Source organism: Sciurus carolinensis, chromosome X, assembly GCF_902686445.1.
Source record: "Sciurus carolinensis chromosome X, mSciCar1.2, whole genome shotgun sequence".
Taxonomy (NCBI): Eukaryota; Metazoa; Chordata; class Mammalia; order Rodentia; family Sciuridae; genus Sciurus; species Sciurus carolinensis.
The window spans coordinates 36,547,502-36,573,328 of NC_062232.1; the positions used below are offsets into that span (position 1 = coordinate 36,547,502).

Below are 25,827 nucleotides of genomic sequence, written 5' to 3' on the forward strand. Positions count from 1 at the left end.
CATGCCTAAGGCAGAATTCTATTTTTTCTCTGATCTTTCTTAGTACAGTGAATAGCAACACTATCTGACTAGTTGTCAAAATGACCCAGTTCAATGGGGCATGGTGGTATACACCTGTAATTACACAGAATTGGGAATTGAGGCAAGAGGATCTTGGGTTCAAGGCCAACCTCGGCAACTTAGGGGAGACTCCGTAAAGAAAATATATAAAGGGCTGAGGATGTGACTCAGTGGTTAAGTGTCCCTGGGTTCAATCTCTGGTACCATAAATAAATAAATAAATAAATAAACTGGGGATGTAGCTCAGTGGTACAGCACCCCTGGGAGCAATCCCACTACAAGAGAGAGAGAGAGAGAGAGAGAGAGAGAGAGAGAGAGAGAGAGAGAGAGAAGAAAGAAAGAAAGAAACCCAATCATAATTTTGATTTTTCATCTCCCTCACCTCCAACATCCCAAATGTGTCCTGAATCTGTCCACTTCTCAACATTACATGAATCGAAACCATCCAGCATTTCTCTGGCAATAGTCTCTTCATCAGCCTTCTCATCATGAAACTTGCTTGACAAAGTTCACACACCCAAAGCAGCCAGAGATTTTAAAATACAGCGTCATCTTTTCATCCCCAATATTAAAAATCTTTTAGTAACTTCTCACTCCCCACCTTAAAGCTCAATCTCTTTAAGGTGAGTTATGCACACAAGGTGGCCCCCAATCTCCTCCCAATTCCCCTCCACAATTGTCCTTTCTTGCCACTTCCTTTCTCCCTCTGCTCGCTCTGGTGATTGTTAAAACTGGGGATATCTGCGGCAGTCTGAAATGACTTTTCGACTCCTGTTCTGTATTCCATGGGTGGCCTCACAGCAATAATGAAGAGCAGTGGAAGCACGGGAGACAAAAAGCAGGCAAAAGTAATTTTTATCAAGTTCCTTTTTGAGTCAGATGTTCTTGTACAGGCAAAGTAGGAAAAAGGAAACACAAAGATGACTTTGGTGGAAGGATTTCTAAAGGAGAATGCATTTTTGTGTTTTCACCAAGCTATGGCTCCTCTGGATTTTAATATTATAGTGGGGTCATAACAAGAATTTCCTCTATTGTTGGCTTTACACAGATGCAAAGCGGTGCTCAGGAAGCTGGGAGATTGATGAATAGTTGGTTTGATGTATTTGAACCATTCACCACTTTGAGTTAAATGTGCATATTCGGTTCGAAATAGACAATGGGGAGGGGCAGTCCCCCTTTCCTTCTCTAACTTGCATAACATCAGGCCTCACTGCTTTAACTAATGAGTATTTAGAAGTAAAGACTCCTACTGATTCCAGCGAGCCATTAATTCTCTGCTTGCAGAGCCACTGTGGAGTTTTTCATCAGCCACATTTTTTAGCCATTACCAGTTGCTTCTGAGCAGTAGTGCTGACCCTTGGATTCCTGTATATGTCACACATCAGACACATAATGGGTTCCAAAGTCCTCCTGGAAGGAATTTTACAGGGGACCAGGAACACATGCAAAGATGCACATTCTGGTCACTCTGTTGACAAAGGTGTCTCAAAACTGTTAGTTTAGGGACTGTAACAGACTCTGAATGAAAATGTATATTTAAACCAATACATAACCTGGTAAAAGGTGCGGGTGGAGGTGAGCTGCGAAATTCTCTTAAACTAATTGCTCAGTCAGCACTACCCTTTGTAATAATGATGTTTGCTCCAGGTTTATTATTTTGCTTAATAGCCTCATTGATCTTGCCTCAGTGGGCTTTCCATTTTTACACATCACATTCTCTTGGGAATTCAAAAGACTGTGTCTCTGAAGATGCTCAGTCAACTTGAAAAGACTCATTTTTGAAAAGGTCTTAACCTGCCTTCAGCTTGAAGCAATTCAGACTTTGCCCAAGCAAACACCAGGGCACAGACGCATTGCTGGAGTACCTGTTTCTACCATTTGGAAGCTGTCTGTCTGAAAGGTCATTTACAGACCAATTGTGAAGGGTGCTCAAAATTCAGGGATCCATACTCATAACTAAAGACAATATACATATAATTGGGAACAGGGCAATTCATTATTTAATGGATTCTGCATTATTCAATGTCATAAATATTTTGTGGGAAGGCCTACTATTCCATTATATCTCCAACTATTAAACTTACAATGAACAAAATCATAATGGGTAGAGGAAGGGAAAGTCAAGAGAAGAAACACACAGAAAAGGTCATGAAATAACTCCCACTCAAATTAAGATACATCCAAGTTGGAAAGGCAAGAGTTTCATGGCTTTTCTTTTTTAATTTGAGGGAAGCTCATTTTATTCATCAATAATTTCCAGCTATTCGAAAGAAGGAAGGGCAAATTAAATCTCTTAAACTCATGACTGAGGGATCCAGAAAGAAGAGAAGCTCTCCAACCCCAAATAACCAAACGTCAAATAGCATAACATTTAAAAAATACCAAAAATAGTATATTTGACATTAATTGAATCAAAGGCAATACACAGAATAAAGTAGGTAAAATGTTTGAACTGTGATAAAGCATGAAATTTAAAATGCTCTGCCTCTCCTCTCTATTGTCTAAAAGTTTAACCATTCTAATAAGGACTAAGTCAACCAGTAGATTTCTCCACATTACTTTTCAAATGATTAGGTAATAGGTAAAAAAAAAAAGGGGGGAATAAAAGGGAAAATTAACACTGCACATTAGTCATCTTCTGACAACATCCATATTTCACAACAGTGACTCAGCAAGCTACTTAATGTGAACTTCAATGGCTTTTAATTAGTTTTGTAATGAAAAGAACCTGACTTGATTTGGGCTTTCATATGACTTTATCAATCATTTCCACAGTTCTGAGAATACTAACAAGTGATTAGTTCTTAGGACAAAAGTTTGCCTGTATTAGCCTTCAACCTACCCAGACACCCATAGGCAGCACTTATTTTCCATTAAAATGAGAAAATGTTAGGAGCTAAAAATACAGGTCTATGCAAAGGTGTGAAACTTCTTTCCAAATTATTACCTTGGAACAATGACAATAGTTAGGATTTCTCTTTTTCAGAGAGAAGAGGCAGAAATCCCAACCCGTTCCCCCACCTCCCCCAAAGATTTGAGTCACATGGTTTCTTTGTGCTGAAAACCAGTTATCTCTACTTGAAACCTAAGCAGAAAGCATCAGTATTTCGGGACCACCTGGAACCAATGGGGGTGCTGGGAGACTTCCAGATGGATTCTAAGACTATTCATTGATATTTACATAAGGAGAATAAATGTTTTTCCTAAGATAGCATGTCCCTTCAGTATCTTCAGACCACCAGCAAGAGAGGGAGGTACAGAAATTCTATTACATTAATAGTCTTTGTTTTTATGGCTTTGGCATTTATTAACTAGTGGGAGCTGTTTATTGGGTCATAAACTTTACTAATGGGGATATTATCTCTAAATTATAAATCTCCTTCAGTATATGGCTTAGTTATAAAAAGAATAATTATTTAAAGTGTCTGTATGGCTGCAATGTATCATGTTCATCGGCATGATTCCTATAATGTCCATTTCATTGTTTTGTAGGCTTGAACCAGGAACAATCAGGGCAGAAACACATCTATGCAAGAGAAAGAGTATGTTGTTACCCCCAAAACTCAGGAGTGTTCTCTTGGTTTCCTTCCCTTTCTTTTCTCCTTCTGCTTTTCAAATGAAGTACATTGCAAGCCAGTACAAGGGCTAAATTATCTATATATTTCAACTCCTGAGAAAAAGACAACCAAGTAAAGAATTGAATAGGTAAGTGACAGATGTGTCAACTTGAAAAGTTCCAGGAAAGTGTCATCATTCTAAAAGCTTGCTCTCTGGGGAATAGAAAATCTTAAAGTGACAAAATGGCTTGGCACTGTCAGTTGTCTTCAAAAAATATAAAAATCCTGGGACAAAACTCAAATAGTCAAAATTAGGGTTAATGGGTAGGTGCTTCTAGTATCTAAATTGAATATACTCGTTCATTAGAAGTCCTGTGGAGTCTATTTTAACAACAGTACATGTGTGGTTATCCTAAATGGTTAGTATAGGAAAGTAGTTTATTGATTAGTTTCAATTTTTTTTAAATGAAAGAGCCATTGTTGTTGAGCAAAATTGGTCCATCTGAGTGCCAAGAAGCCAGCTCACTTCCAGGCAAGATGCTGCAAATGTGGAGTGAAAGAATAAGGAGACAGGTGAGCCCCTGACATGTCATCAGCATCTTTTCCTCTCGTCAGAACAGACACTGAAAGGTGACTGGTGCAGTCCCTTCCTGACAGGGTTGTGCCATTGATTTATAATGCCCAGGATCCAACAATGAGGGTTCAGGTAGACGCAGAAGACTTGACACTGACTTCCTAGAGGTCTATGGCCATGAGTTTTAATCAAATGTACACACTATCACAAGAGTTCTGCTGAAGAAAAATAAAAATAGAACAAGGGAGATGCAGGAGGGAAATGTAGTTTTAGAATATTTAAACCTCTAGGCCTGGGGGCCATTGGTATGTATGTAAAATAAACCAAAACAAATCCTTGAAATCTCCAGCATTCACATCCTTAAATATTTTAGACATGTTACACTTTTGGTCATGCTATAATTATATACACGCGCATATATTCCTAAGCTAACAAAATGACTTTAGATTCAAAAAGGGCATTAAAAATACAAACAGTGCATGTTTCAATTTTTCACCCAATTGTGTGTGTACTGGCAGGGAGGAGGTTTCTTTTTTCCCCATAACTTTACTAATTTCAGAAAATAAATACATTCACTCTAGAGAGTTTAAGAATTATTTTGATGAGGTGAGTTGCTATAAAACTTAATTATATAAGTAATAAACACATGTCAAAAAGATTTTTAAAATGTTTACTAGAATCACAACTTATTGCTCTGATATAATTTGATTTTAAATTGTCATACATAGTTGGCAAAAATCATTTTCTTTGTATTGTAATAAATCAAATTACATTGGATGAAAAAAATTATCATAAGATTCTTTAGTATTCATAAATCATACATACGATATAAATGTTGAACATTTCTTTAAATGGCATTTTTAATAGTGCTGGTAACATTAGTAATATAATATGATGATCTGAAAAACTAAAATGACAAAAGATTAATTGTGGTTTATGGATTTCTATTCAATATGTACCTTGTTTCTTCTTGCTTTTAATGAAAATTAGGCCTATTAAAATAAACTTGACAAAATTAGAGCAGTACATCAAAGGAAGTTGACCGAACGTATCATGGTTCCTCCTCCTCTAAGCCATACACATCCCTCAAAAGGTCTAAGTATCTAATGCATTTCACAGGCATAGGTGATGGCATTCCCAGCCAAACATCTTCACATTTCTAGGAAAAAACAAAGATGGATATAATTAGAGCCACATTTCAAAACACAGTTTTGAAAATTCAACATCAACTTCTTTCTTGTCTTTATTTAAGCTTTTGGTAAACAGTTTATTTTCAAAACATAATTTTTTGCTCTGCACTTCAGGATCATGAGGACTTTGGTAGATTAGATTCTTTTCTTTCTTTCTTTCTTTTTCCCCAGTGCTGGGGGGGAATCCAGGGTTCTGTGCATGCTAGGCAAGTGCTCTACCACTGAGTTATACCCCCAGCCCTAGCTTCTGTATCTTGATTCTTTACCCGCTGTCTCTATTAGAATTACAGGTCCAGACTCTTTACCATATGACTTCGGATCCTGCCATGGAAGAGGAGGAGTAGTATTTTCCTGTCCCTTTCTTGTGGACTTGGCTACATGAATGGCTGTGGATTGTGCACTGTTAGTGCCAGGCCTGCTATACTTTTGTCACCACCACGAAAACAGTATGGCCCTGGATACTGCTGGTTCAACAGGAAACCAGGCCTACTTGCAACCTGGAGCTAAGCCCAGCTACAGCAATCCAAGCTCATCTGACCTACAGACCCATGGATGAAAAAAATAAACATGTCTTGTGAACCACTAAAATTTGGGGGATTGTTTGTTAGGCAGCACTATTGCAGTGATAGCTCTTGCTATTCTTTATTAAGAACTCAACTTTTTTTTTCCTCTTTCTTTCTTTTTTAAATGTTGCTGGAAATTGAACCCAGGGCCTTGTGCATGCTAGGTGAACACTCTACCACTGAGTTACATCCCTGGCCTTAAGAACTCAATTTTAAAAATCCAAACTGGTAGCTATACTGGCAGTTTGGGTCCCATTTCTTCAACAATCTGTTAAAAGAGTACTGGATTACTCACAGTATCCTTTTAGGGATAAGCTCCCTTATGTATACAGTCATGTGCTGCATAACAATATTTTGGCCAACAATGTACTGCATATCTGACAGTGATCCCATAAGATTATAATGGAGTTGAAAAACTCCTACTGCATAGTGAAGTCATAGCTGTCATTATGTTATGACACAACATATTACTCGTACATTTGTGGTGATGCTGGTTTAAATAAACCTACTGTGCTGCCAGTCAGATAAAACTATAGCACATACAATAATGTACATAAGTATGTACATAATGCTGGATAATGATAATAAATGACCATGTTTATGCATTTACTAACCTTTTATCATTAGAGTGTATTCCTTCTACTTACAAAGTGTACCATGTTATGCTATGGCAGCCTCATATCTTGTGTTTACCACACCTCTTCTCGATTTCATCATTTTCTTTTGTGCTTGATTTAATCTCACATCACTTTATTCATTTTGGCTCTAAAGTAATAGGCTATACTATGTGTATACACACACACACACACACAAAAACCATATGGCCCAGGAATATACTAGCAGTAACATCTAAGTTTGTGTAACGAATACTCTTAGGGTGCTTGTACAACAGTGAAATCACTTAATGAAGCATTTCTCAAAATGTACTTGTATCAGGTGACATATGACTATATGTGTGTATACATACATACTTTATATATAATACATGTATGTGCATATATGTACAAACTTCTTGCATATGCTACAATGGTCAATAAATATTAATATCAACAGAGGGAAAGTCCATAACTGTGGTTGCATATATTTCTATTATCAAGGTTAATTGTCTTATATATAAGGTTCTATTTCTTCTTTCTTTCTTTTTTTTTTTTTGTTTCATTTCTTGTGGTCCAAGGGAGCTAGGGATGGAACCCAGGGCCATGTGCATGCTAGGCAAGTGCTCTACTACTGAGCCACACTCCTAGCCTACATAAAAGGTTCTAACTCTCCACTAGTGTTACATTAGTATCCAGAGTCACAGTGTGTCATGGAAACACAGGGAAAGACTCAGTAAGTCTATGGTGATAGAATTCTGGAAGCACACTGGGTTAGCAAGATTTCAGTTGGGCCTTACAGGATGAGGAGCATTTCTCATGGGGGGGGGGGGTGGTTAAAGCACTGCAGGGTGTGCTAGGCATGGGGACTGAAATAAGCAAAGGCCTGGAGACCTCAGCACCCATTTTCAAGAAAGAATGAGTAGCCCAATGTGATCTGGAAGGGCCTTCTGAGCTAGTACATACTTGAGGCTGTGGTAAGAGGAAGCTACTGGTGGGTCTTGTCCAAAGGAACAGCAGGAATGTGATTAGAAACTGATTAGATAACTTGTTGGAATGTATGGAGAGTAAAATGAAATCGAGAAGTCAATTTGGTGGTGACTATGATAATCTTGAGGAGAGATGACTGCACCATAAACCAGAACAGTTGAAGCTGGGCTGAAGAATAGGGGTTATGTTTGAAAAATTCTACTGCAAGAGAATAAAGAATAACAAGAAGGCAAGATTTGAAATGGTGATAAAAGAAAGGGGTAGTAAAATGGTTTGAATCATGTACCCCACAAAAAGATATGTCAAAGTCCTGACCCTCCATATCTTAGAAAGTAACTTTATTTGAAAATAAGGTTTTTGCAGGTGTAATCAGGTAAGTTAAGATGAGGAAGATGAAGTCATATTGGAGTAGGGTAGAGCACTACTCCAATAAGACTGGTATCCTTAAAAGAAGAGGGCCACACGAACACAGAAAGACTCAAGGGGGTAATGCCATATGATGACAAAGCCAGAGATTGGAATTATGTAGCTATAAACCAAGAAATGCCACAAAATGTGAGAAGGCAAGAAAGGATTCATACATAGGTTTCAGAGGCAGTGTGGCCCTGCTGATACCTTGATTTTATACTGCTCACCCCAGAAGTGTGAGATAATAAATTTATGTTTGTTTCAAGTTACCTAGTTTGTGGTACTTTGTTAGGGTAGCCCTAGCAAACTAATACAAGTAAGGATGGTTCTAAGGGAAGAGAAGGAAATTAAAGGGATACGAATAGGAAAAGAAGAGCTCAAACTGTCTGTTTGCTGACAACATAATCCTACATTTAGAAGACCCAAAAAACTCCACCAGAAAACTTTTAGAACTCATAAATGAATTCAGCAAAGTGACAGCACACAAATTCAACACCCATAAATCAATTGTGTTCCTATACATCAGCGATCAATCAACTGAAAGAGAAATTAGGAAAACTATCGCATTCACAATAGCCTCAAAAAAAAAAATGCTTGGGAGTCAATCTAACAAAAGAGGTGAAGGACCTCTATAATGAAAACTACAGAACACTAAAGAAAGAAATTGAAGATCTTAGAAGATGGAAAGACCTCACATGCTCTTGGATAGGCAGAATTAATATTGTCAAAATGGCTATAAAAGCAAAAACACTATACAGATTCAATGCAATTCCCATCAACATTCCAATAATGTTCTTCACAGAAATAGAAAAAGCAATTATGAAATTCATTTGTAAAAATAAGAGGCCTAGAGTAGCCAAAGCAATCCTTATCAAGGAAAGCGAAACAGGAAACATCACAATACCAGACCTTAAATTATACTACAGAGGCATAGTAACAAAAACGGCATGATATTGGCACCAAAACAGACATGAAGACCAATGGTACAGGAGAGAAGACAAAGAGACAAACTCACATACATACAGTTATCCCATACTTAACAAAATTCCAAAAACCTACAATGGAGAAAAGATAGCCTCTTCAAAAAATGGTGCTGGAAAAACTGGTAATCCATGTGTAGGAAAATTAAATTGAACTCCTATTTCTCACCCTGCACAAAACTCAACTCAAAATAGATCAAAGACCTAAAAATTAGACCAGAAACCATGCACCTGCTAGAAGAAAATATAGGCTCAACACTCCAACATATTGGCTCAGGAATTAACTTCCTTAACAAGACTCCTAAAGCTCAAGAAGTAAAATAAAAATCAATAAATGGAATGGCATCAAATTAAAAAGCTTCTTCACAGCAAAGGACACAATCAAGAGCATGAAAAGAGAGCCTACAGCATGGCAGAAAATCTTTGCCACCTGTTCCTCAGATAGGGCATTAAAATCCTGGGTATACAAGAACTCAAAAAACTTAACACCAAAAACAAAACAAAACAAAAACAACAACCTAATCAATACATGGCAAAGGAATTAAAGAGACACTTCTCAAAAGAAGAAATATAAATAATCAACAAATACATGAAAAAATGTTCAACCTTTCTAGCAGTTAAGGAAATGCAAATTAAAACTACCTTGAGATTTCATCTCACTCCAATCAGAATGGCAATTATCAAGAATACAAGTAATGGGGCTGGGGAGATAGCTCAGTCGGTAGAATGCTTGCCTTGTAAGCACAAGGCCCTGGGTTTGATCCCCAGGACCCCCCAAAAAAAGAATACAAGTAATGGGCTAAGGGTGTGGCTTAGTGGTAGAGCACTTGCTTAGCATGTGTGAGGCACTGGGTTCAATCCTCAGCACCACATAAATATAAAGGTATTGTGTTCATCTACAACTTAAAAATATTTTTTTAAAAAAAGAATACAAGTAACAAGAAATACTGGTGAGGATGTGGGGGGAAAGGTACACTCATACATTGCTGGTGGAACTGCAAATTGGTGCAACTATTCTGGAAAGCAGTATGGAGATTCTTAAAAAAGACTAGGAATGCGCCGGGGTGCAGTGGCACACACCTGTAATCCCAGTGGCTTGGGAGGCTGAGGCAGGAGGATCTCAAGTTTAAAGCCAGCCTCAGCAACTTAGCAAGGCCCTAAGTAACTCAGTGAGATCCTGTCTCTAAATAAAATACAAAATAGGGCTGGGGATACAGCTTAGTGATCAAGTGCCCCTGAGTCCAATCCCTAGTACCCAACCCCCACCAAAAAAAACTAGGAATGAAGCCATTATTTGACCCAGTTATCCCACTCCTTGGTATATATACAAAGGATTTAAAATAGCAACACAATTTACAATAGCTAAGCTATGGAACCAACCTAGGTGTCCTTCAACAGATGAATAGATAAATAAAATTTGGTGTATGTACACAATGCAGTATACTCAGCCACAAAGAAAACGCCAGTTAATGGACAGATCTGTAGACTATCATGCTATGTGAAATAAGCCAATCCCCAAAAACCAAAGGCCAAAGCATTTCTCTGGTATGTGGAAGCTAACCCACAAAAAGTAGGGAGGGGCAAGAATAAAAGTTCAGTGGAGTAGACAAAGGGGAATGAAGGGAAGGGAGGGGAATGAAGGGAAGGGAGGTGAATGAATCTGACATAACTTTCCTATGTACATATATACCACAGTGAATCTCACCATCATGTACATCCACAAGGAATTAAGTAAAAAAATAATAATAACTATGGGTATTTGGCAGAATAATCAAAAGAGGGAAGGGAACAGAGGTTGGTAGAAGGGAAGGAGAATGAGAGATCCTGGGAACTAAATTAGAAGAAGATACATTCCATGCTTTTATAATTATGTCAAAATAGGTTCTACTATCATGTATAACTTAAAAGAACCAATTCTAAATTTAGTAATAGTTGACCATGTCCATATTAGTTTCCTAGGGATGGCAGTAGTAAATTATCACAACCTGGGTGGCTTAAATTAACAGAAATTGATTCTGTCACAGTTTAGGAGGCCAGCAACCCAAAATCAAGTTGTCAGCAGGATAGGCCCATGCCCTGTCCCTAGCTTGTAGAGGCTGTTGACCATCTTTGTTGTTCCTTGACTTGCAGAGATAAAACCGCAATCTCTGCTTCTGTGTTTACATGGTGTTCTGTGTATGTCTCGGTTCTTTATGTGACTATCTTATGAGGATTCCAATCATTGGTTTGACAGTCTACCCTAATCAGTATAACCTTGTTTTAATGGATGACATTGACAAAGATCCTATTTCCAAATAAGGTCACATTCTGAGGTTCTGGGTAAATGTGAATTTTGGGGGCAGGGGAAATATTCAACATAGTGTAATAGCATAAGCAAAATAAGGAAAGCAGGGAGAGAAAGTTAAAAGAAATTTCAGTGGAGACATAAGGATCAGAGGGAGATAGTATGTTCAATTTTGGACATTTTTAATTTCAAGTTCATATGGAATTACAGTGAAGATTCTGGTAAACACCTGGAAATATAGCTCTCTAGAGCACAGAGCTCATGTTCAGACTGTGCAAAGATGTGGAAGTCACTGGAATATGGGTGATCTGTAAAATTATGGCAATTGATAATATTGATGTAGACTCAGAACACCAAGTACTGGCCTCTTTAAGGTCCAAAATCTTAATTTAAGAGATGATTTATAATGATGAACTAGCTGAAGATTTTTGCAGGGTTATAGGAATCTTGTCAATATCTAGTGCTAGTAATAAGAAATTTGTTGGGTATTTAGTACATGACAGAAACTCTTTTAAGTGTTTTACATGTATCCCATTGTTTAATCATCACAGGAAGACCCCAAGAGGAAGATGTTATTATGATGCCTGTTTATAAAAAAGAGAAACAAGTCACAGATGGATGAAGTAACTTATTTAAAACTAAACCTCCAGTCAGTGGAGGAGCTTAGACTCTAACCCTAGCAGTGAGGCTCCAGAGCTATGCTTATCTATGAGGCTGCCCTGTAAGACTAGCAATGAAGTGGGCCTGTTCAGAAGTAGCTAACCTCCATCCTACATAGCTGCATTGGGTTCTATTATTTTCAGCAATAAAAGTTAAGTAGAAAACAATATTCTTGAAGTGAAACTCCTCTTTTCCCTCAAGAATGCCACCTCTCAGAGGTTGAGCCCAGTTCACCAACTGGCAATGTAAAGAAGGAAATGACCATTCTGACTCCTGTTTTGTGTAATTCATATCATATGGAACTTAGTGAAATAGTAGTGTATCATTGTGAACCTCACACCAAAGGTAGTGTACCATTGTGGACTTATTAAGCAATATATTTTAAAGAAGGTTGACATCAATAGTCATTCAATTCTACTATTCAACACATTCTCAAAAATTTATTATGAAATTTAGGGTAATCTTTGCTCTTAAATGATATTTTATAATTTAATCTTTCTATAGGGGAATGGTACAGACATACAGATTCAAAATTGCTATCTCCTGATAGGTTTTTTAAATAGTTTTTAATACAAAATGAATAAAACACATATAACTCATATAATTATGATAGGCATATTCAAGGAATGTATCCTCTTATGAAACAGCTCAGTACTAGAGGATCCTCCTCAGCACTTGTTAGTAAAAGTGGGTTTTGTCGATCTTTTTTTGAGCATGGAATCATGATTTACATGCTAATAATAGAAGAAATAGAAGCACTTACACTGGAATAATAACTCAAGAGTTTGGAAGCAAGAATCAAATTTATTAGCAATAAGCCAGACTTGGGCAAAAAGAAACTTAAGTAAAGGCCTAGGAGGTTTGAAATTAAGGACGGTTTAAGATAAAAGATAACAGTTTATTTCTTTAAATCCTGACTGCTCCCCACAGCACCCACAAAACTTTCCTGACTCCTCTAGCTCCACTATACTCTTTGTTTAGAATCAATATCACTTCCCTTGATCATTTTTCCCTTTCTCACTATTCTCTAGATTCTAGATGGGAGTGACTTTTTCTGTCTCAAATATTTGATAAATGCCACAGACACATTTGCAGTGCTTGAGGAACCCAGGATCCATCCACTGCCCACTCCCAACTTCAGGGAGATGTCCTCAGGTCACCTGAAAATAGAGTAAAGCAGGGGATTTTCAGAGGCTTAGGCAATAGAGTGGGACATCAATAAAGTAGAAGAAAGGCACCTTTTTCGTAATTTTGCCTATAATTGAATCTACCTAAAGGAACTGCATGGCTGGTCCCTTTGTAAAATAAAGAAGATTTGGGCAACCTAAGAAAACCCTGCCAGGTGTGGCATGGTGGTACAAGCCTGCCTATTATCTCAGAGACTTGGGAAGCTGAGGCTGAAGGATCACAAGTTCAAGGTCAGCCTTAGCAACTTAGCAAGACTTCAGCTCAAGAATAAAATAAAAAGGGGGATATATCTCCAAGGTAGAGTTTGAGGATGTAGCTCAGAGCACCCCTGAGTTCAATTCCCCGTACTGCCAAATACATACATATACACACATATGCATGTATATATGTGTGTATGTGTGTGTGTGTGCGTGCGTGTGTGTGCGCACTAAGCAATTTTGCATCTTCCCAAACTATCAGCTACTACTGTTGTTCTTTCTAATAAATCTGTAAGTGTTCCAAACATTATATAAGCTTAATGAAAATCTGGACAGTGAGTTAAAATACTGACCTTTTATTCATCCTACACTAAAATGCAAAGAAAACTCCAGATCATGTGACTTTCCCAAAAGTGCATGTAAGGTTTTGTTTATTTATTTTAGTACTAGAGATTGAACTTGGACCTTGTACATCCTAGGCAAGTGCTCTACCACTGAGCTACATTCCTAGCCCATGCATGTAAATTAAATGGGAGTAACTGCATGGTAATTCTACAACAGGGGGAATTCACCCATAGAAGTTGATCTCTCCCTTTCCAGATGAAGATGAGCCTTCTTGTGTCTCTGTAAGACAGGCCCCTGGCAGTGTAGGCTTGAAATCTATGTGTCATAGGTTTTGCCAGTGCTCCTTCCTACTCTCTCACCCTTTCCACTTGATCATACACCAGTGTTCCTTTGCTGATGAGCTTCTCTTAGGCCTCTGAGGTCCACTTTGGCTACCTCTGGCACAAGCCACAAGTGCCAGGGAATTACTTCCTATCCCCCACTTCGAAAGCAGTCCTCAACCAATGACTGAAGGGAGTTGACAGATGAATACTGCAGCTTCTTTGCACTTTGGATGGGACAACTCTGAGAAATATGTTGGCCACTGGATCCCAGCATTTCCTAGCATCTCTAAGCTCCAGTTATCCACATTTGTAACTGTTTGATAATGTACCCTTTAGTAGCTCCCTCCCTTCCCTTTTTCAGTACTTCTAATCCCTTCCAAATGGTTCTTTCACTTCCCTGCAAAACTATGATCAAATCCTTGTCTCCAAGTTTGCTTCTAGAGGAAATCAGATGAAGACACTAAGCAATTTTGCATTTATCAAAATTAAGAGCATGTTGCCAGGCATGGTAGTGCACACCTCTAATCCCAGTGACTTAGTGGTGATTTACATAAGTGTACACATGTGCAACTATTCCTCAGGCAACACTTAAGATCTATGCAGGATGCAAGAAGCAGTGGTGCACGCCTGTAATCCCAGTGGATTGGGAGGCTGAGGCAGGAGGATGGAGAGTTCAAAGTCAGCCTCAGCAATTTAGTGAGACCCTGTCTCAAAATTTAAAAAAAAAAAAAGGGCTGGGGAGTGGCTCAGTGGTTAAGTGTCCCTGGGTTCAATCCCCAGTATCAAAAAATTTAAGAACAAGTCTATGAAAGTCACAGCACAGCTTCGAACAAAGAAACTTCCTGGCAAACTGTGGGTACATCCAGAGTCTCCAATGTGACTTCCAGATAAATAGACAGTGCCCAAATCTCAGAACAAAATTTAATGTAACCTGGAGCATTGAATAATATGTGCCACATAGCATTTTCTGGAAGAGGGAAGACTATGAAATACAGAATGACATTCAATGATATAAAATTGTGATTCTGAAATGACTGGGAATCATCAACTCTGAGAGGGTCCTATGACATATTCCAAGCTGTCTGTCACTAGAACCACTTAAGATGTCAAAGAAGTTGGCAATAAATTACTCGTTCATCAATGGTAAAAAATTATAGCTGCCGATCTGTAAAAAATCATATACCCTCGAAATGGGAAGCAAAGATGGCACTGGATGAAAACCCAGTAAACAGCAGCTGCCCAGTGAGAATAGCAAAGCTGTGTGTGAGCTAATAGGCCTTGGATTTATTTGCTTTGACATTTTTAAAAGGAAATTTAATTGGATTATGTCTTCTTTTAGTTTCAAATTTTTCTACTGTAGGACTGGCCACCAGATGCATGAGGGGAAAAGATCGGGAGCCAATTAAATTCCATGCTTCACTGAAACAAGGTTATTTTTATTCTTCCCAACTGCAAGGCTGATAGAGTCATGTTAGTGACTTCATCATATTACTCTCTTCTACTAGCTTGGAAAAGGATGGTTCTATGCAAAATATCTATGCATTATAGAAAAGTCCAATAGTAGGATATATGAAATCAAAATTATGGTTTTCTTGGGTTTCCTTCCTTCTGATAAGGGTGACATGACCTTAGAAATAATCAAATTAGGTACAAAATCATAAAAGCAATTAAATTTTAGCAAAGAAAATTGAAATTCATTTTGGGAAAGGGATTTTGAAAATACTTCTTAAGATAGTCAAAAGCATTCTGATAATATAAGTAAAAGCTCATATATAAAACCAAAAGATTGGGCTGGGGTTGTAGGTCAGTGGCAGAGGCACAGGGTTCGATCCCCAACACCACACAGAAATAAATAAATTAAATAAAGGTATTGTGTCCGTCTACAATGAAAAAAAAATTAAAAGATTTGCTAATAACCCTACCCATTTCTGTCTTATCACAGCAATGGCAATTTTTCACCATCACTTTCCTATGCTCTAGACAAAGCTTCAATAGAGTTGTCATTTATGTGTGAGTGTAGCTAAAAGAGAGCTGTCACTTCTAAACAGGAAAACCTTCCTTAGAACTTCATCACAGGGAAAGTAAAATTTCAAGGAAACATGGAATTTTGGGGCTTAAGTGACAGGCTTATGTGCACAATTCTAGTAGATGTCATCCAATGCTTCAGCTCTTATTAGATTCCAGAAGCAGCATCTCCAACTAGGTTATTGCTCTGTGTTTACTAGTTATTTTTTCAATCTAATGAAAATGGATAATAATCTTTTATTTCAATTGTTAAATTCAACCACAAATACTAGAAATAACTGTTAATTTTTAAAAATATTTTTTAGTTGTCAATGGACCTTTATTTTATTTATTTATATGCATTGCTGAGAATTGAACCCAATGCCTTGCACATGCTAGGCAAGTGCTCCACCACTGAGTCACAACCCCAGTCCCAATAACTGCTTATTTTAAAAGTTGGCACTAGCCGCTAACTATATATGCCTTACCTTTAGGAATGCCTCTGAGTCTTAGCTTCCTATTTACAAATTGGGAATGATATTTATTTGGGCAAGATGTTGGGACAATAAAATGTCACAGAGCATTCTGTGCTCTAAAATGCCAAGAAGAGTGAGCTCTACAAGTAGGCTGTCCAAAGATTTATCCCAGGGTGTACCCAATCACCCACTACTTCCCACTGTCAAGGCCATATATTATCCTGTTGTGAGAAAGAGGGAGTTTTAGAACCAACTGCTAATACTTTTGCAGTTATAGTGCTCGTAAAATGAAGCCATGTCCAGTTTTTCTCAGAAATGTCACAAGATAAGACACCAGTCACACAGCACAAGTTATAAAGTTTACATGAGAACCAATTTAGTGTTATTTTTTAAAATGTGACTTCTGAGATTAACCAGACAGGCTCTAAACAGTGGGACCTATTTTGCCAGCTTTATAGCTACCATCTGTGAGTAAGCACAATAGAATGGAAATGGGGTCTCCAGGCTGTGATTGCACCAGGACAACATGCAGAGACCATAGATAGTCACATAATGAAGTGAGAGGTAAATTACAGCCCCATTGGCTCACCATGGGCTGTTGAAGTGAGACAGAGTGATGACCAAGGAAGCCCCCTGATCCCCAAGAATCCAGGCTACAGGCCACTGGCTGTAGGCCACAGCCAGTAGTCTTGAAGGGTGATAATCAGCTTATATCCATCTATGAATAAAAAAAATCTCTTACCAAAGGGCAGTAGGACCAATCAAAGATAGACTGCATGTAACATAGCTCTCTTTACATTTTGTTTGTTTGTTATTGGAACCCACTTCCATTGTCTGAGGCCACATGACTACTACATGTAGGGGAGCCACATCTGAGTTTGGGGCACTGGTCCTGACATCCAGCAGACCAAGCTCCAGGAGCTATTAGTCTGGTCCTGGCTTTATACCCTGGCTAGGCTATACAGTTTGTTCTCCTGAGCTAAGGTCTTTATTCTGGTAACAGATTGGGTTGGGTAATTCTTCATTAACCCCTCAAGATTCTTCACTCTGCTATCTGCCCTGGGAGGATGACCTATGTGGATCACATCACTCCCTGAACTTCCTTAATCTCTGGCTTCTAGGGTTCAGCTACTGGGAGGTGGTGTCAGGATAGGGCTGGGAGTAGGAGAAGAGGGATGTCATACTGATTTTCCTCCTCCTTGACCTCTTCCCTCCCTTTTGGCCCATGATTTGGTGGTGGCTGTAGTAGCAGTAGTGCAGTGATTTTATCCTCCACCTACTGCTCCAAGTCTAGCTCCTCTGCTGGGCTCCAGTAATACTGGTCCCTCCCTGCTTCCCCAGGCCTAAACCTGGTAAAGGTTTTCTACCATTGCTAGTCTCTGAGTGTTCCACTCTCCCTTAACCCTACCCATTCTTCTGTTAGTAGTCCTTTCATCAATCATCTCCAGGACCCCTTTGAGTTGTGTGCATTTCATGGTGTTACCTCACTAGAAAAGGGACTCAACCTGCTCTGTCCCCTTGGTGAGGCTGAAAGTTTGGGAGCCTGCCAACTGGCTCCCTCTGATTGCTGAACAGTGCTAACTTCTAGTTTCCTATCACTGCGCTGTTTTGGAGGTATGTCCTGCTGGACTCCCTGATACCCAAACCCTTCTAATCTCATATCTTGTGTACCAGACCACCCCTCAACTCAGCCTCTGGTTGGACAAAGCCCTGGTGCTGTTCCTGGTTTTTGTCCCCTCCCTATCTACCCCACACACTGAGAAGGTGCCCTTACCTAAGCTATTTATCCTATCAATTAACACCTGATGCAAGCAGAGTGTGAGTTGAATCTAGCACTCAGCTTTCATCACTCAAGAAGTCCTTTTTTCATTTCTCAGTATGATCTTGGGTAGAGGGAAGAGGTCATACTGAGAAAAACATTCAGCGTGTGAGTAAATCTATCCAGTTCTGAGTGGTGGCAGTACTGGGAACTTCTAGAGAGCTGTCCATGTCATTTCTGGAACTTTAGCCACAGTCAGACTGTCCAGCTCATATAATGGAGAAAGTGTGTAGCTTTTCAATCCCAGGCCTTCACGGAGGCCCTGCTTCTACACAGGGGCTCAGCCTACCAGTCCTTATCTCAAAAAACCTTTAATCTGATCACTTTATACTCAGTGCTGGGATACACAACCTGGTGAATCTTGCCCTGAAGCTCTGCATGTGACTTTTGACTATGGCAGATTCCCCAAATGTTGGTGATCCCTAAACCTATAAGAGATTTTTTTTCTGCCCAACTGGGCCCAGGGACTAGCAAATCTGGTCTAACCTCTGTGGCCTATTGTGGTATAAGCACTCTCCTATCAGTTCCCTGCCATGCATAGAAGATCTGACAATTCAGGAGACTGGGTCACACTACCAGGCTCCCAACTGACACACACACCAAAAAAAAAAAAAAAAAAAAAAAAAAAACAAACAAAAAAAAAACACCAACAACTGGGGCTTTAAGAGTGGTTTGTTGCCAAGCTGTGATGTGTCATCTTGAACCTCCTTGAAGTAGGACTTGGTAGTCTAAGTCCTGAGGAAGAACTGGGAGTTCCCTCCAAGGGTCACCTCAACTACAGATATGTCTTGGCTACAAAGAGCCACATTGTCTAAGGTTATTTCCTTTCTTGAACCAATACATAGGAATTAAAAAAAAAAAAAGACCAGGCTAATTTGGCCCAATTCAGGATAAATCAGAAAGATGATTCTAGCTCCAGAGCTCCCTGTGGGTCAGACAGGCTGCCTTTGGATATACACTGCACCTAAACTTGTTCCCCTGCCCACTCCTGATTCTTTCCCCTACCTTCCCCAGGAGTTGATTCCAAGGGTATTCTCAAATAAACATCCTACATGTTAGGCTCCATCTGGAGAATCCAACCTGTGACAAAATCTGATCCACAACTATCTCAAGGCATTATTAGATATTAACATTTAAGCATACTTAAAAGGTTCAGTAGATACTGTATTCTTCACTACCAAACCTACTGTGTGAACTATGCGACACAGTGCTTAACCCATTCATAACTAAATATTTTTATATGAGATTATAGATTCACTGATGACATTCCAAGCTATCTTGTATCCTCTTGATGAAACAATGACAAGTTTAGCAATATCAGAGTGCTGAACTCTTTGGAATCTGGTTAAGTTCTCATTATGGGTTAAATTGATTAGGTAGCATTTGATACATATTTTCTGTTCTTTTTAATTCATTAAAAAACAGTGGTCTCTTCCAAACGTCTCTGGCAGACTGAAACATTTCTAGGCTCAGTAAGCAGAACTGATGTGATCCTATGAGTAAAGTTCTTCTTACCATAAATGAGTAACAATTAGAAGAACTTGCTGCTAAAGAACAGGCTCTTTCTAATGGGACATTTTCAGTCTATAACTGTTCTAATGCTTACTGTTAAGCACAGAAAATCATCCATCTTAGCCTTGGAAGTGTCTGCTCAGGGCCAAGTGCCCTGACTTGAGGAAGGTAAGGCATTTTCATTTTATAAACAATGACAGAACCTAATTTAAGCCCTACTGTGGGACAAGTATGACAATAATTGCCTCATGTATACTGATTGAGTCCTTACAGTAACCTTAATGGAGAGTTATTCTTATCTGCATTTTTGAGATGGGGAAACCTGAAAGATTGACTAACGTGTACAAAGTCACCCAGTTAGTTGATGATGGAGTCAATCATTTGAACTCAAGTCCCTGTGATTCCAGACCTCTGCTCTACACTGCCTCTCTAAAGCACCTGATGCTCGGTAACTCTCCCAGTTGACAGAGTTGGTAAGTGATGAAATGGGGAAGGAACGATTGTAGGAAGAGTGAATCTTTGACCTTCCCATGCAAAGTGACTCAACCCCCAGTGTGGATGGTGATCTTTTTGTGGGTCATGAAACAATTTAATGGGTCAGGAACAACATTTAAAAGAGAAAGAAAGAGGGTAGGAGGGAGGAGAGGAAAAAAAAAATGAAGAGATAAAGGGAGGAAAGAGAAAAGAAAAGAGAAAATAAATCTAACTACATATATGATGGCATATGTAGTTAGAATAGCATTCTTTCATGAAACTTTTGTTCCATTATGTATGTGCATGCTGGATTGTCATGAAAAAATACATCTATCTTACCATGGGTCATAGTACAAAAAGGTGATTATATTTCATTCAAACTCAACAGTCATCAGGAAAATAAAAATTAAAGTAGTAAGATACCATATTTTTGAGGCAGAAAATATGAAAACAACAAAAATTCCTATCAATAGAGAAACAGTTGAACAAATTATTGTATATCCATATATACCTATTAAAAATGGCTTAGGTCTACACATATTAAGCTAGAGGAATTTTCTATGCCTAGGAAAAGCACACTACTGACAAATGTATGTGGTATGATATATTTTTGTACAAAAAATGATGAAATCTCAGAGGTAAATTGGGTACTAGGCTGGGTGGAATGGAAGAAGAGAGAAGTAGAAAGCAAGGCAGGGAACAACAAAGGCTTTTGCTAACTAGAAAAAGTAAGTCCCCTGGGAAATAGAGGACAACATGCAAAGAGCATAAATAGAGGAGTTTAATAAAGTGACTACAGTCATCACTCAATATCTAAGGGGGATTTGTTACAAGGCTCCCCATGGATACCAAAATCCACCGACAGTTCAAGTCTCTTACATAAAATGACACAGTATTTGCATCAAATCTATACACATCCTCCTACACACTTTAAATCATCTCTAGATAATTTATAATGGTTAACACAATGTAAATGCTGTGTAAATAGCTGTTGTACTGTATTGTTTAGGGAATAATGACAAAGAAAAAAGTCTGCCCATGTTCAGTACAGGCACAGTTTTTTTTCTTGAATATTTTCTATCCACGGTAGGTTAAATCTGTGAATGCAGAACCTGTGGATACAGAGGGCTGACAATATTTACAAAGTTGTGAGAAGTGTTTAGGAAAACCAACAGAGGATTCTCCAGTCCCCAGGAATTGTAACAGCAGGAAGCCATTACAACCATCTGGCTCTGGAGGGGCACATAATGTTGGAACCTGGAGTGGGCAGCTACATGGACAAAACCTCCAGAGAGGATTTATGGATCTTGGTAGGAGGAGGATGTGATTGGCAGGAAGGGAAATGATTTCTCTCTCTTCTCACCTTCTACTTTTCTGCTGGTGCATCCCATTGGCCAAGCCAACTAGAAGTCTGAAAGCTAGGGGACACACTGATGTGGTCCATAATGGTCAGACTTGGGCAGGCTCAGAGCAGGGGAGAGGGAACTAGAGGCAGGACAAATGAATGATAATCAACACAGAATACTAGGACATTAAACGACAAGATAGAATATCAACTGAATTTACCATTTTTATATATAAAAAGTTTTCTTTCATAATTTTTATATATAACATTTTAAAATATTTTAATTTTTCATATTTTACATATAAAAGTAAAAATATAAAAATTTTATATATAAACACCTTATATATAAAATTAAATATTCACATGGATAAGAATTAAAAGATTACCAGGGAAAATAACTATTGATTTGCTTTTGTGATGATACTTTGGATTTGAGTTAATTGAATCCAGCATCTTCAATCATAATTAAAAAGATATTTTTCTTCTTTTCTTTGGGTGCTGGGGATTGAACCCAGGGCTTCATGTATGCTAAGTACACACTCCACCACTGAACTACACCCCCAGTCAATGTTTTTCTTTTATTCTTGACAGTAAAATAGTTCTGAATTAAGATTCTTCCTCTGCCATATATTTGCTGTTTCTCTAACTTCTTCATCTCTAAAATGGGAATAATAAAAGTACCTATCTCATAGGGTTTCTATTAGGATTAAATAAGCAAAGAGCTTTTGAGATCTTAGGTCAATGGTTGGCACACAGTAAGTGCTATGTTTGCTATTACAATGGTGACAATGGGACATCAAAAGCCTCCTAATGGGTTCTCTATGACAGGATAACCAAGAACCTCACAGTGGATCTGCCTGTCTTTATCTGTTTTCGCCAGTCCACCTACCACCCTCCAGAGCAAGCTCCCTATAAAGGGCACACCTAATCATGTCACCCTCTTCCTTAAAATTTGTCAGTAGTAATGTTAATCAAAAAAATATATATTTTTAAAGGGACTGAGGATGTAACTCAGTGGTAAAGCTCTTGCCTAGTATGCACAAGGCCCTGGGTTTGAGTCCCAGCATTGCAAAAATAAATAAATGATTTATTTTAAAGAATGTTTAAGGAATTGAAAATGCTGACTACCCCGATTGATCATTATGTATTATATACATGTATCAAATTAACACACTGTACCCCATAAATATGTATAATTTAAAAATAATTAATTTTAAAAATTAAAATAAAAAATTACATACTTGTTAGTGGTCTCCAGAAAATATTCAGGACAACATTCAAACCTCGCCTACCCTTATAAGCAACTCCAGCCTCATCCTTCACTCTTCCCTATGTGCCTTCACTCCGCCATACCAATTCCCCCTGGCTCTGTTCAAGTATGAATCTACCCCATGTTCCAGAGAGCTCTGTTGGGAATGCCTTTTCCATATCACACCACTTTCCTACATTGCTACCATTATTACTCTTCACTGAACTGTCAAGCATTACCTCCCTGAGAATACTACTTGTCTGCTAGCCTAATTGAGAAGCAGCTTCTTGGGGTGGGGATGTAGATCAATAGTGGAGCACTTGCCAAGCATGCACAAGGCCCAGGGTTCCAGCCCCTGGCCCCCAGCAACACACACATACACACATGCATGCAAGCAGGCTATATCAAGCCATATTCCAAATCATGAGTGTACTGATTCCTCATCAGCAGTGGGTTCCTCCAGGATAATAATGATGACCTTTATCTCTGGACACCAGCACAGAGTAGAGAACCTGCTAAGAGTGGACACCTAATTCTGATTTGTCTGAGGATTAAATCTATAAATGAATAAAATAAGTAACTTACCTGATCTGAAGTTACTCAGTTAAGTGACAGAGACAGAATTTAACCCCAGGTCTGTTCAATTCCAAAGGCCACCACTGTCCCTCAATCATCTGGAAATTCTAAGGCTGCCCTTGAAACTCCAGAATAGTTGCATGCCTAAAGGAACTCCCAGGGGCACTAGATCAGCTCAGGCCAGAATGAACTGGGTCAGCAGGAATAAATGCCTCCTTTCTGACAGTATCAACCACATGACATTTGCTTTATCAAGGGACTTTCCCAAGAAAATCAATTTCTGGAGCATGTTAAAATGTAAACAAACCACCACCCACTCATCCACTCCTTAAAGATAATTGGTCCAAAGAGGTCTTAGAGAATTCAGACAATTCCACAATGTTGAGAGCACCATCTGATCACATGAACTCGTTTTCCCTAACCAAGCATTTTTCTATTGAATTTTTATTTTAAATTTGGCTCCACCATAAAATGTGCATCTCCATCTTCTATTGTTTCACCCATGGCAAACCTGTGTATGCAGTCACAGATATGCTGGGGCTTCAAGACATAGGTACCATTTGAGATTTGCTCTTGTGGCTTATGATGATGTTACCAGAATCCTCTGATAACAGTGTTTATATCTATTTATAACTGTAACCTATTATCCCATTTTCTATATAATTGGATGCAACTGAGGTTAAAAAAATTCAGTTGCATAAAAAAAGTCATGTTATTACAGAACAGATGTTTGCTCAGCATGAAAGTGAATTAGCCTTTACCACAAATACCCAGAAACACATAAACACTCTTTCCAAAAGCACTGATGTTGATATTTTACATTGAAAAATAATTTAAAGATACAGGATGTTAAAAAATGCAAGAGAGTACCTATTAATAAACATTCCAAGTTGTTTCTAATTTTACCTATTATGAATAAAACTGCTGTGAATAAAAAAATGCAAAGAAGGTAGCCACAGCTGGTTTTAAAAATAGGTGTTAATTTTACCTCTTTAAGGTATGTTGGTGCTTCAAATTCAGGCAGTGGATTCATTCTCCAGTTCAGGGCACAGAAAAATGACTCATAATTTATTTGATGTTCACTGTCTTCGAACCTGCAAATATATGATTTGACTTAATCTGCAGAATTCAGGACCCAAATGCCAGTTTAAATTTTACCATGAAAATACATTATCATGTATACCTCAATATTTGATATTTTTCTTATTTTTATTAGTTTATTATCTACTTATCATCTTCCAGAATATAAATTCTGTGAGAGAAGAGGTCTCACCTAGCTAGCTTGCCAAAGTATTCTTAGCACCTACATCAGTGCTAGTTCTTAATAGGTATTCAATAAACCTGTGCTGGAGATGTCCCAGAAACAAATTTCTGGGTATAGTAACTAAGATCATCATTATATTTTGTTAAGAACATTTGAAGGGCTGGGGAGATAGCTCAGTTGGTAGAGTGCTTGCCTTGCAAGCACAAGGCCTTGGGTTCGATCCCCAACACTGCCAAAAAAAAAAGAATATTTGAAGGTCTTTTTAGTTTAATAGGTGGTATCAAATGTTAATAAAATAAAATGTCCTTATATTTCTTAAACTGTATACCTTTAAAATCTTTAAGACAAGCCTAGAATAATTTTGTCTACTAGTACACTTTTTAGGAAAAATAAAAGGCATCTATCATTTATTATGTATTAAGGCTTATTTAAATCCACATTTGCTATCATGGAAATATGTTTTGGTTATGTTGTTGAATAGAAAGGAGGTTATAAAATAGTATGTACAGTTATGATCCTATTTTAGGTTTATTTATTTTAAAAGACATAGAAAAAAATCTGGCTTTAACAATGCACTTACATAAGAAGAACAGCTATATCTGGAAAGAGAAATTATGATTTTGGCTTTTTCTTTACACTTTTATATATCATCTGAATTGTTTTAAGTTTAAAATCAGAAAAAAGTAATTTTAATTTTAAAAAAATTAACAAATAATTATCCTGTACCATAAAAGCATAGGTCAAAAATAACCAATATGTTTGATCACTGCTTGCTTGCTTGCTTTATTTATGTAATTTTGTGACCACTATTTCTTAATTATGGACTCTGGCTTAAATTCATCCTTAACCTTGTTTGGCCATTAAGATACAATAATTTCAACTCAATTGGTATAATGACCTAAACATTGTCTAAAAACTCCTTAGTACAATAACTCAATGCCACTGAACCCAAATTTGAAAACATTATATCAGTTTTTAAGGCCAGTTATCTACTGATCATGTAACACCATGTTTTGAAGGAAATAACAAACATCACTAAGACATTCTTCTAAGTACTCTGTTCCAGGCCCCTGCCTTTAAAATAATGTACTCAATAAGTCAGATTTTTCCTATTCTTCAAAACATGTTAAGAAAATAATAGCTCACATTTATCAACTAATAAAAATCAGCAGCAACGAATTAATGTTATAGTCTAC

At 38.0% G+C, this 25,827-nt stretch overlaps 1 protein-coding gene across 1 annotated transcript in view; it reads right to left on the reverse strand.

Moving 5' to 3' along the window:
- Positions 1-4,542: 4,542 nt before the first annotated feature.
- The window catches only part of Efhc2 (EF-hand domain containing 2), a 171,789-nt gene continuing 150,504 nt past the window's right edge, over positions 4,543-25,827 (reverse strand). Inside the window, exons 14-15 of the mRNA XM_047536385.1 lie at positions 24,356-24,461; positions 4,543-5,350 (exon numbers count right to left, since the gene is read on the reverse strand). Of these exons, the coding sequence (XP_047392341.1) occupies positions 5,243-5,350; positions 24,356-24,461 (214 nt within the window). The 3' untranslated portion in view covers positions 4,543-5,242. The remainder of the gene's footprint in view (positions 5,351-24,355; positions 24,462-25,827) is intronic.